The 13,326-nt window shown below is 49.8% G+C and overlaps 1 protein-coding gene across 8 annotated transcripts in view; it reads right to left on the bottom strand.

Moving 5' to 3' along the window:
* The window catches only part of TDRD7 (tudor domain containing 7), a 67,335-nt gene that overhangs the window by 4,488 nt on the left and 49,521 nt on the right, over nucleotides 1-13,326 (bottom strand). For 5 of the 8 annotated variants that reach the window (XM_075726567.1, XM_075726566.1, XM_075726569.1 and 2 more), the window contains one exon: nucleotides 12,368-12,828. The exons of 1 other annotated variant lie outside the window; for it this stretch is intronic. In XM_075726567.1, the coding sequence (XP_075582682.1) occupies nucleotides 12,605-12,828 (224 nt within the window). In that variant the 3' untranslated portion in view covers nucleotides 12,368-12,604. Of the gene's footprint in view, nucleotides 1-12,367; nucleotides 12,829-13,326 lie in introns of those variants that run through there. 2 more of the 8 variants (XM_075726571.1, XR_012831865.1) reach the window with 2 other exon arrangements.

The raw sequence follows: 13,326 nt of genomic DNA, 5'->3' as shown, positions 1-13,326 counted from the left end.
GAGCAGGGCAGCAATGGGCTCAGGCTGCAACAGGCTGCTCGGGGAGGCTGTGGAGCAGCACGGGCACCACCAAGTCGGAGGATCTGCAGGATCGTCCCTCAATGCTCTCACAACCCCAGGAAAAAGAACAAACGAGAAAGCAGAACTGGGTAAAGCAACAGAAACAGCAGCGAGCAAGACAAATTCCAAGAAAACACAAAAATGTCATAGGGAAAACAGAGAGACTAATTTCCCCCGGGTGCTGTGTAATGCAGCGCGATGGCAGTCTTGCGCACGCTCGCGCTGGGAAGCCCAGCCTCTACCTGCATAACCTCCCACATGCGCTACCATGCTAACAGCAGGAAATTACAGAAAGCCCTTTTCTCTTCATACGTACACAAGGAGAAAAGAGCAACTAACCTCAGCGAAGATACAGGGCTTTTTGGCGATAAATTCTGTTACCAAGTTCGCAGGAAAGTTACACATCCAAAGTCTTGACCGCTGGGTGCGTCCTGCCAGTAGTTACCCTGGTCATGAGAGAGTCAAATACCGGTGTGCTGAAACAGGAATGCTCTTCTCCCAGTGCACAGGTACAAATGTCACACCTGGAGCCAGCGGTCCCTTCTCTGGCAGACACAACCAGAGCCCAGCAGTAGTCTTGCAAGGTGACCATGTGCCCCGTACCTGCGGTACCGGCAGTGAGACGTTTGCTCCATGTCAAGGCTAAACATCAAGTCTTTGGCTTGGACAAATGAAAGGAAGATAAATATCTAAAGCCAGCCCTTTTAAGGGAATGGTCTCCTGCAGGTTTTTTGTAGATTGTTTTAGGCTGATCTCATTTTCTCTGCCAGAGAGGAAATCACCTTTTTAACAAGCCATAAATGCAGACCCAGGCTACAGTGTCAAGTGCTGTTGGTCTGCTTGGGCTCTGCATCACCACCTTGAATGTACAAGATATTGAAACATCTTGTTACAGCTACAAAAGACATCCTGTAGACTGTGCACTGGACTTGCAGTCCAAGCTGCACTAGAAAGCATCTAGCCAGGAGGTCCACAGAGGTGGGTATTCCCCTCTGCTTAGCACCACTGAGGCTGCTGCTGGACACTGCATCCAGTTTGATGTCCCCCAGTAGAAGACAAGCCTTGACAAGCTAAAGAGACTCCAGTACAGGGCCATCAGGATGGGCGGGAGGCTGGGACACAGAAGATGTGAGGAGAAGCAGCGGGAACTGGACTTCTTCAGCCTGGAGAGGGGAAGGCTGCAGCAGGATCTAATTGCAGTCAGTCATCCGCTGCCTAAAGAGAAAGGATTTCTAGAGAAGACAGAACCAGGCTTTCCTCAGAGGTGCACAGGGGAAGGACAAGGGGCAATGGGAACAAGTTGTGGCAAGAGAAATTCTAACTGGACATCAGGGGAAAACTCCTTGCTGCAAGAATGGTGCAGCCCTTGGACAGGCACCAGAGAGATGGTGGGATCTTTATCCTTGGACATTCAATGCTCAGCTGGATACAAGGCCCTGGGCAACCTGATCTAGCTCTGGGGCTAGGCCTGCTCAGAGGAGGACAGGACTGGGAACTTCCAGAGGTCCCTTCTCCTCTAAACTTTCTGTGACTTGGTCTCCGAAGAAAGAGCAGCTCTGGCCAACTCTCCAGGTTCCTCTTCTGAACACCAGGAGGTCACACAGGATGGGAATTGAGCTCCAGACTGATCCCCTACATTTCACAAAAACTTGTCATTTTCTGTGCTCACTTAATTTATCCAGCCGAAGCAAAGTCCTCACTGCTGTGTTTCAAGTCTGAATTCTGGTTCAACACAAGGGGGTTCAGCTGCCTTCCCCTGAAACAAACTGTTCAAACCACCATGACCGCAGACCATGGTCACCTTGGCTAAGTCCCTTGCTTCTGGAGCACGAGAGTGAGTGACAGCCTCCAGGAGACCATCACAGTATCTTGCTGTGCAGCTTTCTCACGCTGAGAAGCCATTGTGCAGCTTGCAGAGTAGACACGCATCATCTTGAATGATTCTCAATAAAATGGAGCATACAAGGTAGTTGATGTCCCCAGCCCCTGCTCAGCAAGCAGTGCCCATCAGGCATATCCCTTAGCCTTTCCACAGCAGAGCTGAGCAGTGCCAGCATGTTCATACCCTGGATGAGAAGAGTGGACAGAGAAAAGACAGGGGATGCTCCAGACAGTGAGAAGCTCTGTCATGTCAGATGCAGAAAGCAGAGCTCACCACACAGGCTCACCACTCCAAGGCAAGCCAGACATCAACTAGAAAAACTGAGCCCCTCTCAGCCTCCCTGCCAAGAGGCTCATGCATAATGAAATCCAACAGGGAATCTGCTGTCCCTTCAGGAAACTCAGACTTCTCCATGGAAGATCTGGATTTCTTCTGGTTGGATAAAAACCTCACAACCAGCAGCCATTAACCCAAGACACAATGAAATTTGTATTTCAAAAGAAACATCTGGAAGGAGGCATTTTGGATCTATCAAAGCACATCGTGACTTCTACCTCCTCAAATGACATGCTGGCCATGCAAAACACTAACGCTATCTGGAGTTACTGTCACCACCCAGAACCCTACAGCAATGAAGTAGACAATATTTACTGATGCTGCTGCTTCATTCCTATGGGGATCCTCACTCTGGAGCTGACATTCCCATCCTTGCAATTGACAGTTCCACAGCAAACGGCTTGTTGTCCAAGGTCACACACGCACCAGGGAAAGCTCCCCATGCTCGACCAAAGTGACCTCTCCTTTCATCCACTGGTCATATGCTGGGTGCACTGGAAGTCATATGCTGGTTGCACTCTCCTGGACCTCCCTCTCTCCTTGCGTGCCAGGAGGTTCAGCTCACCCAGTTCCTAAACCGATACTCAGAAACTGTGCATATCTCCCTGCTCTTCTCTCCTCAACATTCCTGCAACCTGCAAGCCACACAACTCAATACTGCCTCTTACCAAGTGGTCCTTCTTATCAGGGCCATCCAGCAAATAGCCTGGATGTTTGGTGACCAGGCAACATGTAACACAGTCAAATTCTGCCAAAGCCCAAATACAAACCATCCCAGCTGTATCTCCCCTTTGCATATTTTTAAGGCACACACTTGTAAACACAGTTATGTGTTCTCCTATTTGGGGTGATGTTCTCTCATGCACCTGGCATGTACCTAATTGCTTAATTACTAATCCCTATGAAAAGCACGTGGGCACAGTTGAGTCATTACTGACAGCGTGCACTCAGTTCCTGCTCTGTAACTTGAACCCTTCCACTTGGAAACTTCACAGCCAGCACAGTCTCCTCTGAAAAGGGATCCTGGGTTTCTTGCCTGAACTTCTGTTAGTCCTTGGATGGACTCCTGCTTCTCTGGCATACTCTAGCTGCGGGGAGCAGCTGAACCCAATGGATGCCATGTGAGCAGCGGAGCAGAAAGGCTCTTGTCTTGCAGTGAGCAGTGTCTTGGACGCTTTGAAAGTCGATGGCAACGTTGGAGCAAAGCTGGCAAGCAGTTAGTAACACACCTACGTCTGCACATTCCTGATCTCACCCCAGTGCTAGTGCAGCTGAAGCAGAGGAAGTGAAAGTGAAATGCTCCATCAAGGTGCAGCTAATAAGCCCTCAATAGGTTGATGCTTAATGAACACCGGAGCAAAATGAGTACTGTTTCAGCAGCAATTAGCATGTGGCGTATGCTGTGCATCAAATCTGAATGAGACATTTAACAGAGGTGGGACCCTCACAGAATACTCCAAAGCTTGAAGAAACAAAGATACCACCTCCAGCTGGGAGAGCTACTAAACCGCACCGTGCTGGAACAGGGCAGAGCCTTGGGGAAGCACTGCTGTAGGCTTGTTTCCATGCTTCTCCCAGGGCATCTGCTACTGGTTGCTGCCAGCCAGAGTATCCTGGGCTAGACAGACTTTGGTCTGACCCTGGATAGCCTCTGCTACGTGTTCATCTCATTCACCAGGAACAAGTAGGAAGAACTCCCTCCCAGGAGGGTGATGCAGCTCAGAGACAGTGCACCAGAGAGGTGGGGTCTCCATCTTTGGGGGTTTCTAGACATAGGCCGTATGAAGCCACAACCTCCCTGGCTGAGCTGGGGATGGACTAGAGAACTGCTGAGCCACTGGCAGCGCTGGGGTCCTGTGACAAAAAACTGTGGTCATTTAGTAACACGGAGCCATGGAACACAATTTTTATCTCCTGTTTCTTCCAAGAGTCTGGTAATTTTACAAAGTAAACACCTTTTGACTACAAGTCCCTGCCTGGACTAGAGAGGTGAAGACAGAGTCTTCCTAGCTCATGATTTGCAAATGGCTGTCAACTACAGAGGAAAAAAATCAGAAAGCAGATCCCAGCCTCCTCCCCTTGAGCTGTGCTGGGCTTTCACAAAAACTCCACATGCCTGGAAAACAGTGAAGCAGCAAACAGAAAAATAAAACAATTCATCTTCAAACGTTACATTCAGTAGCACATTGCTCTGGGGGATGGAGTTACACATCCAGCAACAGGGGACAGATGCTTCTTACTAAAGTATCATTCAAGATCTCTTGAAAAGTTAAATCAAACTGTCCTTTGGGTGAATGAAGTAAAACATGGGCAAAGGAAATCAGTGATGAGATAGACCAAGCTGCCTCCACATCTGTTTGACTTTCCCAAACACACCAAGCAGGAGGGGAGGCAGCAACATATTCCCAATATTATACAAAAACATACTATCTGGAGAAAAGCCAGCAGACCACCACAGCTGAGAAATGTGTGGAGAAAAGCACAAGTCAAGTCAGGCTGGAAAAGAAAGCAATGGTGAAGGGGTAATGTGGGGGGAAGAGCCCTGACAGAAGGAAAACCGAGACCTTGAAATGAGCAGCAGTGAGCATACGCTGTAGTGTGTTTATTGGAATACCCAAATGCATGTACATTAGGACAACAGGTACAGAGGCTGTCAAGGGACAACAGTGCAGACTCTTCTACACCACTGCAAATGGCATTCGGCTCTGGGCACTGTGGTGCCAGCAAGACAGTGCTTGGCTTTACTGTTGTAGCCCAGTTCTTCCTTGCAAGAAGCCAAAAGATGAAGAGCTCACTACCATAACCTGAAGTAGGGCTTGCATGCCTAAAAGCTTGTGCAGTATTTGCTCTATCAGCTACTCTGAGAGAAGGTGCCACCTCTTGGCACAAATCTTGTCTCTTTGCTGAGAAATGAGGAATTCATTCTTTACTCCCAAGTGAGCTGGCGGGTCAAACATGAGGAAGGGATTTCATACACACTTAAAAATAACCTCAGCCACATGGCTGAGCACCTTTTTGGCTCAAGGCCCAATACCCAAGGCAAGACGTAAAGCAACTAGAGAGAGGACCTCTGCCTAGGGGCAGGGCAGCTGGTCCAGAAGTGGGGCGGTGGGCAACAGGTTCAGCCCAACAAACCATCCAGGACCATTTCAAAAGCAGCAGCAGACAGACGAGCACATCGGGACGGCAATTGAGTGGGGGCAGAAGCTGCATCCAGCTGAGTGAAGGAAAGTTATCTTTGACGTAGGCAGCACCTTTCAAGCAAGGCAGTGACCCATTCAAGCCAGGCAAAGGGTGGCCACGGAAGACACATCACAAGGACTCAAGAAATCTTCGCCCCCGCTAATTTCTACTTTTCCCGTACAAAAGCAGCGCGGCTTTCTATTGATTCATCCCCCGGAGAAACATCTCCTAGCCGAGCTCCCAGGACTACAAAGCCAACAGCAGTAAAAAAGCACTGCCGGCGCCCCTCGCACCCCCCCCGGCGCGGCGCAGGGCCCCCTCCCCGCCGCCGGCACCCCCCGCCGCTGCCCCCTGACACGCTGAGCGCCGCCGGCTGCCGGCCAGCGCCTGCCCGCGGGCTCCCGCCTGCCCGCCGCGGGGCACGGCCGCCCCCCAGCCCGGCCACGCCGCCTGCCGCAGCGCCCGCCGCCGGCTCCGCGCACCCCGCAGGCAGGGAAGGAGGGAGGCAGGGATGCAGGCAGGCAGGGAGGGAGGCAGGGAAGGAGGCAGGGAGGGATGCAGGCAGGGAGGAAGGGAGGCAGGCAGACATGCAGGCAGGGAGGGAGGCAGGCAGGGAGGGAGGCAGAGATGCAGGCAGGGAGGGAGGGAGGCAGGCAGATATGCAGGCAGGGAGGGAGGCAGAGATGCAGGCAGGGAGGGAGGCAGGCAGACATGCAGGCAGGGAGGGAGGCAGGCAGGGAGGGAGGCAGAGATGCAGGCAGGCAGGGAGGGAGGCAGGCAGATATGCAGGCAGGGAGGGAGGCAGGCAGACATGCAGGCAGGGAGGGAGGCAGGCAGGGAAGGAGGCAGGCAGGCAAACATGCAGGCAGGGAAGGAGGCAGGCAGACATGCAGGCAGGGAGGGAGGCAGGCAGACATGCAGGCAGGGAGGGAGGCAGACAGACATACAGGCAAGGAAGGAGGGAGGCAGGGAAGGAGGCAGGCAGACATGCAGGCAGACATGCAGGCAGGGAAGGAGGCAGGCAGGCAGGCAGGGAAGGAGGCAGGGAAGGACGCAGGCAGACATTCAGGCAGGGAAGGAGGCAGGCAGAGATGCAGGGAGGCAGGCAGGGAAGGAGGCAGGCAGGCAGGGAAGGAGGCAGGGAGGGCGCCCCAGCACCCAGCCAGTCACCCCTGCGCGCTGCCGGGCGCAGGCAGCGCGGAGGCGGCCGCTATTTATGTCGAGCCGGTGCCGCCCGGTGCCGGCCAAATATTCTGCCCAGATAAGGGCCGGGCCGGGCCCGCCACCCCGCCGCCCGCTTACCGCACCCGTGCGCCGAGCCGAGCCGAGCCGAGCCGAGCCCGGGCGGCGCGTCCTGGCCGCGCCGGCTCCGCCGCTGCGGGGGGCGGGGGTCGGGCTCCAGCCCCGGCCCCGGCCCCGGCCCCGGCCCCGGCCCGGCCGTCACTCAGCGGGGGACGGCCCCGTCGTCCCTCCCGGCCGGGAACAGCTGTGCCCGGCTCGGCCCCCGCCCCGGGTGCCGGCTTTGGTCTGTGCGTGCCCCCCGCCCGCAGCCGGGACGGCAAACTTGCACCGTGCACCCCCACGGGTGCGGGGGATGGCCGGGCTGCACGGGCGGCGGCCCCCGAGCAGCGAGGGCAGCGTTTGCTTCCAAAGGGTCTTCCCGGCTTTTAACGATTTAGGCACGCTGGAGCCTGCCTTTTGTCCCTTTTGTGGCAGCTTCCCCCAGCGCGCCGAGCCCGGCGCCTCCGCAAAACGCCTTTTGGAAAGCCCTGCAAGATGTGCACGGTTCACAGGCACCCAGGCCGCTGCCAAGCACCCTGAGGCTGCGGCTGGAAAACCTGCTTTTTCCCGGGAGGGGTGGTGCAGCCCTGGGGTGAGGGGAGCAGGGGGGTCTCAAGGCTCAGCCAGACCAAGTCGCAGCCGCCCTGGCCTCTGGCCCGGGACAGCCCCGCTGCCAGCGCTGCTTCGTAAAAGCTGCTTCCCCGCGAATGCCATCTGTGTCGATGCACCTACTAACTCCGTGTCTTATTTTACTCCCTGTCAGTTTGTCCCGTACATCCAGGGGCGGCCAGCAGCCCAGAGAGCTGCCTTCCAACCTTGTGGTGTCAACAGTTTTAGTAATGTTGCTGCCACATCTCCCTTCCCCTGTTGCACCTCGAGTCGCTCTAAAGCCCTGTGGATTTATCCTATTATCTCCCACAAAATATCAGCCCCAAGCTCCTCCTAATCTCTGCTGTCCGGTCTCCACCAGCAGCCACAAGCCAAAGGTGGAGCAGGCCCCAGGTGTATCAGAGGAGGGCAGTCCCTCCAAACACTTCTCCAGCCCCACACCTCCCAGGCCTACTGACGCCCTTCACCTGAAAATCCCCCCCAGTCTCCATGAGATGGTACCCGGCTTTTTTTTCACGGGTTGTCATAGAGGTGACCTAGCTGTTGCTGAGGTTCCGTGTCCCATGGCATTTGGAGAAAGATCTGCAGCTAGCCCTGGAAATACTGCTCACGGCTGGGCCAAATGAAGGATACAAATGGGGACCCTGCCAAGCACTGGATTCAGTGCATGCCTCGTAGAGGTGGGCAGGATTATGGCCCAAGTCACTGGTGTCATCCCAGCTGCCGGCAGGAGTGAAAAGGGCACTTAGAACCACCCAATTCACCCACCGACCGGCCCAAATGCCTGAATTACTTCAGGCTGAAGAAGCCCAATGGGTACTAGACAAACCTAGATGCCAGTACCTATGCTACATGCTTACCAACTGTCTTTCTCAAGCGTGTGCAAGCTGTGAGCAGCTCAGGAAGGGATCCACCGGCACCACCAAGCTTCCCTACAAGCCCACGTTGGCTTCGCACTCTGAGATACACATGAACCACTTAATTTTTTTATCCCATCTGGCTGCTGTCAGATCTAACTTTGTGGGCACCAGAAGCTCACCCAAGGTGAGTGCTGGAGTCCCCTTAGAACGCACTCAGCCTGTCTCCATCAGGCAAGACATTAACCCAGCTTCTCAGCACACTTATTTTCAGTGTCAGTATCAGCGGTGCTTCTTTTTTAGCTGTCTACCGTGACACTGCAGTAACGAATGCTGCAAGTAATGCAGCTTGCAGCGCTGTTCACAGGACACAAAGTATTGCTAACTGCAACTACACCTAAGCTCCTCTTCAAAACAGCTCTCAGGGTAATGGCTCAGCATGCTTGAAGCATGGCCGCTCAGGTCACAAGCTCCTCTTGCCCTGGCCAAGTCCTAGCCTCACGGAGCAGGACAATTCCCCTGTCCAAGACTTCCAGCCTGAAAATACCAGCAACGAACAGAAGAACACAAAAGGAAGCTTTCAGGCACTATGAAGGTTCAAAGTGAGAGTTTTTTTGGTTGCATGATTCTTCTACAATTTTCTTGTCTAACACAACCAGCACATGAGGACCTAGGCTCTCAAAGGTCCTGATGCACAGCAACTGTGAGAACAGAGCACGAATGTGGTGAAAACACAGAGACAAAAGAGCTTTGCAACAAAGTTTCCCCAAACACAGAAAGAGTTTCCAGGAGTGGAAACCTTGGAGATAGGAACTCATCTTGGGATGGCAAAGAGGGTTCTTGCGTTTCTCTGATGAAATAAGAGTTCCTCAAAATGACCCAGGGTGAACACATTGGAAGATGAAAACCAGTAAACTTAAACTTCGTAAACTTAACAAAATACAGCTGAGCTGGAATAAACACAGACGAGGTGGTTTGAAAGTGCTTATTTTTCACAGCCTTGGAAAAGTAAGAGATCCGCTTTGGTTTTTTTTAATTATTACAGTGTCATCTGTTTTCCCTAGGTAATGAATGCTCATTTTCCAGTTTGTAAAATTCACAATGATCCACAAAACATGTCTAACAAAGCTGCATTCCCTTTTTCTGTCTGGAAAGTTATCCTGGTTGGGGTCCCAAGAATTACACATTCCACCTCCACATTCCAAGGGAGGATCAGCTGGGCTTCTGCAGATATATCCTACCTGGTTTTGGCATTTATAATGAAACTGGAGTTGCAGTGAATTTCCAGGCTTTCCCCCTCTCTTTAGAAAGATTGCCCAACACCTAACCTCAACTTACCATTCCACAGTTCAAACCCTTACGTGTCCTAGTTTCCCTACATATAAAAAGAGATTATCAGTGAAAAAACTTTTGAAAGTGTTCCCCTCCTTAGCCTTCTCCTATCCAGACTAACTACAAATCTTTCTATTCAAGCCAGGTTTTCTAGACTTCAATTGTTCTTGCTTTCATCTGGATTCTCTGTAATTAATCCACACCTTTCTTGTAGGACATTGCCCAGAACTGCAAGCAGGATTCCTGTGGAGGACTTTCCAATCGCTGTCAGAATGGAAAGATCACACAAAACAGTAACTCCACCGCCTGCTCGATTCAAACACATGCTGTGGAAGCACCCCTGGTGAGGTGTCATGCATTCATTAAAGCAGAGAAACCATTCACAACAAACCGCAAACACAGACTGCTGAAAAACTGAAGTTAAAAACCATGCAGCATTCTGTATGAATTAACAACTTACACAGAGCAGGCAGGTCTAATGCCTCCTAGGGACAGCAGACTAACTACTAACTGTGCTAACTACTTCATGGATCAGGCACATAACAAACTCAAAGTATTCAATATTGTGTACAGCCAAAACCTTCTGCACATTTTTCAAAGCCAAAGCACAAAATGTACTCAAATAGCACAAGGAGGTCAGTTAGCAAGTATACCAGAGCACCTTACAGGTTGGTCAGTGGCGTAAAAAAGTAACATTAAAAGCATGTGTAAAAATCATAGCTCTGCAACTGAGATCATGGTAAGAAGTGTAAGAAGACAGTAGGTAAGTAACTACGTAACAGCAGAGTACCTGTAGCGTAATGGACTAGTAATGGAGCTACTTAAGACAGGGGTGGTACTATATAGTGGGTATGAAGATGGGGAGACATCTCAATGCAGCCTCTCAATACAGCATATGAACTGAATGCAGCAGCACTGTGTTAACAACTTTGGGTTGGGTGTATGCTTAATGAACGCATAAAATGATTCACCACGTGGAGAGTGGTGCTCTTGGGTGTGTTGATCAGTTAGACTGCACTCTGTTTTACCAACGTACAAAGCAGCCTATGTGAACTCCAGTACTGAGCTATCCAAATGCATGAGACTGTATGAATACTGTCCTTGCTTCTACCCTGAGCTTTTTAGACTCCAGAGCAGCCACCGACAATGAAGAAGAGGGAGAGGCATACTCCGGGAGCACACAACAGGCTCAAAAAGCATCTTGAGTCTCTTGAACATCTGCCCGGCTCTTTCCTCTAATACTGCAAGTGTGGAGTCCCAAAGCCTGCTCCATCAGTTCACAGGTGCAAATCAACTACTGGCCAACAGCAGATCCCCAAGCCTCAAAGGATACCAACGCAGCATAAGTATTTCTCACACAACCAAACTTCAAAACAGTTCCAGCAAAATGCCCTGTGCCATTACAATTATCAATTAACAAGCCATCAAACTTTGTAAGATTGCAGACGAAGGTGGCACATGCTCTTAGACACATAGGAAAACTCTCACTCTCTTCAGGAGCTCAGGGAGGTGCTTGTCTCATCCTAGTGACCTGCACCATTCAGATTTTCAAGCTCAGAAGCAGCCCTACACAGAAGGAAACTTCTGCATGGTAGTTTATCCTACAGCAGTTCATCATCACATTGATTCCTTCACTTACATTCTTGACCTTCTCTGCAGTGACAGCTGAGGAAGGAGAAATTGATTAATATGGAAAAATACTAGTATCTTGGGCATTAACTAACTTCCCTCTCAAGTACACGTAAAAGTCTCACCTCAGCATACTTAAGCATGGACAGGACCATGTTAACCAGCAATTTGCGTTAGATTAGCAGTTTGTTAGTTTATCACTGTCCACTCTATTTATAAGGGCTCTGCTACAACCTGTGTACGGTCCAGGTAAAGAGACACTCACCAGACTTGCAAGAGGACTCCTTGCTGCTTAGCTCAGACCTTCTCCTGAACTACACCAGAATTAGACTAAGAAGGTGCAAATGTCTTACTTATATGCTTAAACAGCTTGCTTACTCAGAATATCTGCATGCATTTTCTTTCTCCCATCCTCATGTTACATATGCACTGCACCGTTCCAGTCATGGTTCCCTTTCTGTCCAGTCTCCTTCACCTGTGCAGACAGCATGCTGTGTTTAACAATCTTAAGGGACTACGGCCAAGCAAACTCAAATCTAGGCAGCAGACTATGAAATATAATCATGCCTATACCTTGTCTAAATATTTCTAAGTCCAAAAATAAAGTAGGCTCTAAAGTAGGCCAAAAATACTATGTTCAGAGGACTTTAAGCACTGATCCACGTGCTTATAGGACATTGCTTGCTCCTGTCTCCTGGGAACAGCAGTCCTTGAAAGTTTCTCAGAAGCATACATGAAAACGAGCTGTCAAAAAGGAGGGAAAGGAATGCCTTCAATTCATCAACCAGTCGGGGGCGGTGGAGTGAGGAGGGGAGCAGAGAATTCAGAAAAGTGGTATCATTGCTAAAGAACAGCAAGCAGACTAGTAAGCACACAAAGCGCATACCCTTCTGCAAAAGTTAAGCCCCGCAAACGCAGTCTCCCAAACAAGGCACTTTCAACTGTTCAGCTCTCATGAAGTTAAGGAAGGGGGAAAACCCCACCAATAATGCATATCTCTAACACTAAATTCAGAAATATTGAGGACTGCTTCCATGTTTCCATTAGCAATAAAAACGCTTGTTAAAGAAAAAGGGAGGAGTACCTAGTAATGGCTCTGAGTAATAGCTATGAGATAAAAAGCCCCCCCCAAATTATGGAAAGATCCAGGAAAGACTAGAACAAAAGTCGACATTGTTTTATTGATAAATAACTTGTTTAATATTTTCACCCAAACATTCTAGCATTACAATGGTAAACAAAGTGCAAATTTTCAGGAAGTCAGCTGAATTCAACAGAACCCAAACTTGTTAAACAAACCCTTTTCACAGAACACAGATTTTTCAATTTATCACCTTCATGTCTTCAAGGCCATGTAGTAGTTATATTTCTCTTCAAAGCCTGTTACTTATTTTATTGCTAAAGAATCTGAGCTGCTACATTTCAGAAGTGGTGATTATGATTCATCCTTTGAAAATTCCACAAGACTTTGAGACACAAAATCATGAATCCATATATCAGTATCTGGAAGAGATGTGTCCACGAGAAAAGTCACTATTTTTCGATCCCAAGAGTTAGTGCTTTCATTAACTGCCTGTATCTGTGCCACCAAAGGTTTCTTCTCTACAAGATTCCGAAACACTATTGATGCCTCTTCTGACCACTGCTGGCTTTTCACTCCTAGGACAAATGTAAAGCAAAACAGAAGGTCATTTATAGACTAGACCAATCTGAATGATTACATTTATAAAGAAGTGTGGGGAGTTTAAATACTTGAGAAAACAGATGTTCAAGTGCTACTGAATGCAGCTTAACTCTAGAAAAGAAACACAAACTCACTCATCTCCCACACAAAGAAGCTTAATTATTACAGAGACTAGGACATTTATTTTTTCTCGAAGTCTAAAGATACAGACAAGTTTGCAGAAATGAAAGGCAAATGCACTGACTCACTGAGTAATTCAAAGTATATCAGCTGCCATGCATGATCAAGGCATATTAGGAAACATGACAAAAATGAAACTAAAGATCCTTTTGAAACGAACTATTTCTTTGTCTTCTGCCTGAGGCTGCTGAAATTATTTGTCCTGTTGGCCTTGCTTTAGATTAAGTTTTCTTCATCTCAAAGCAGCATCAGCTACTAAAACATCTGTCAGACCTTCAAGTCCCAAACTAGAT

This window comes from Pelecanus crispus, chromosome Z (assembly GCF_030463565.1).
Source record: "Pelecanus crispus isolate bPelCri1 chromosome Z, bPelCri1.pri, whole genome shotgun sequence".
Lineage (NCBI taxonomy): Eukaryota > Metazoa > Chordata > Aves > Pelecaniformes > Pelecanidae > Pelecanus > Pelecanus crispus.
The sequence above is the reverse complement of the archived record's forward strand: the minus strand, read 5'-3'. Positions and strand labels throughout refer to the sequence as shown.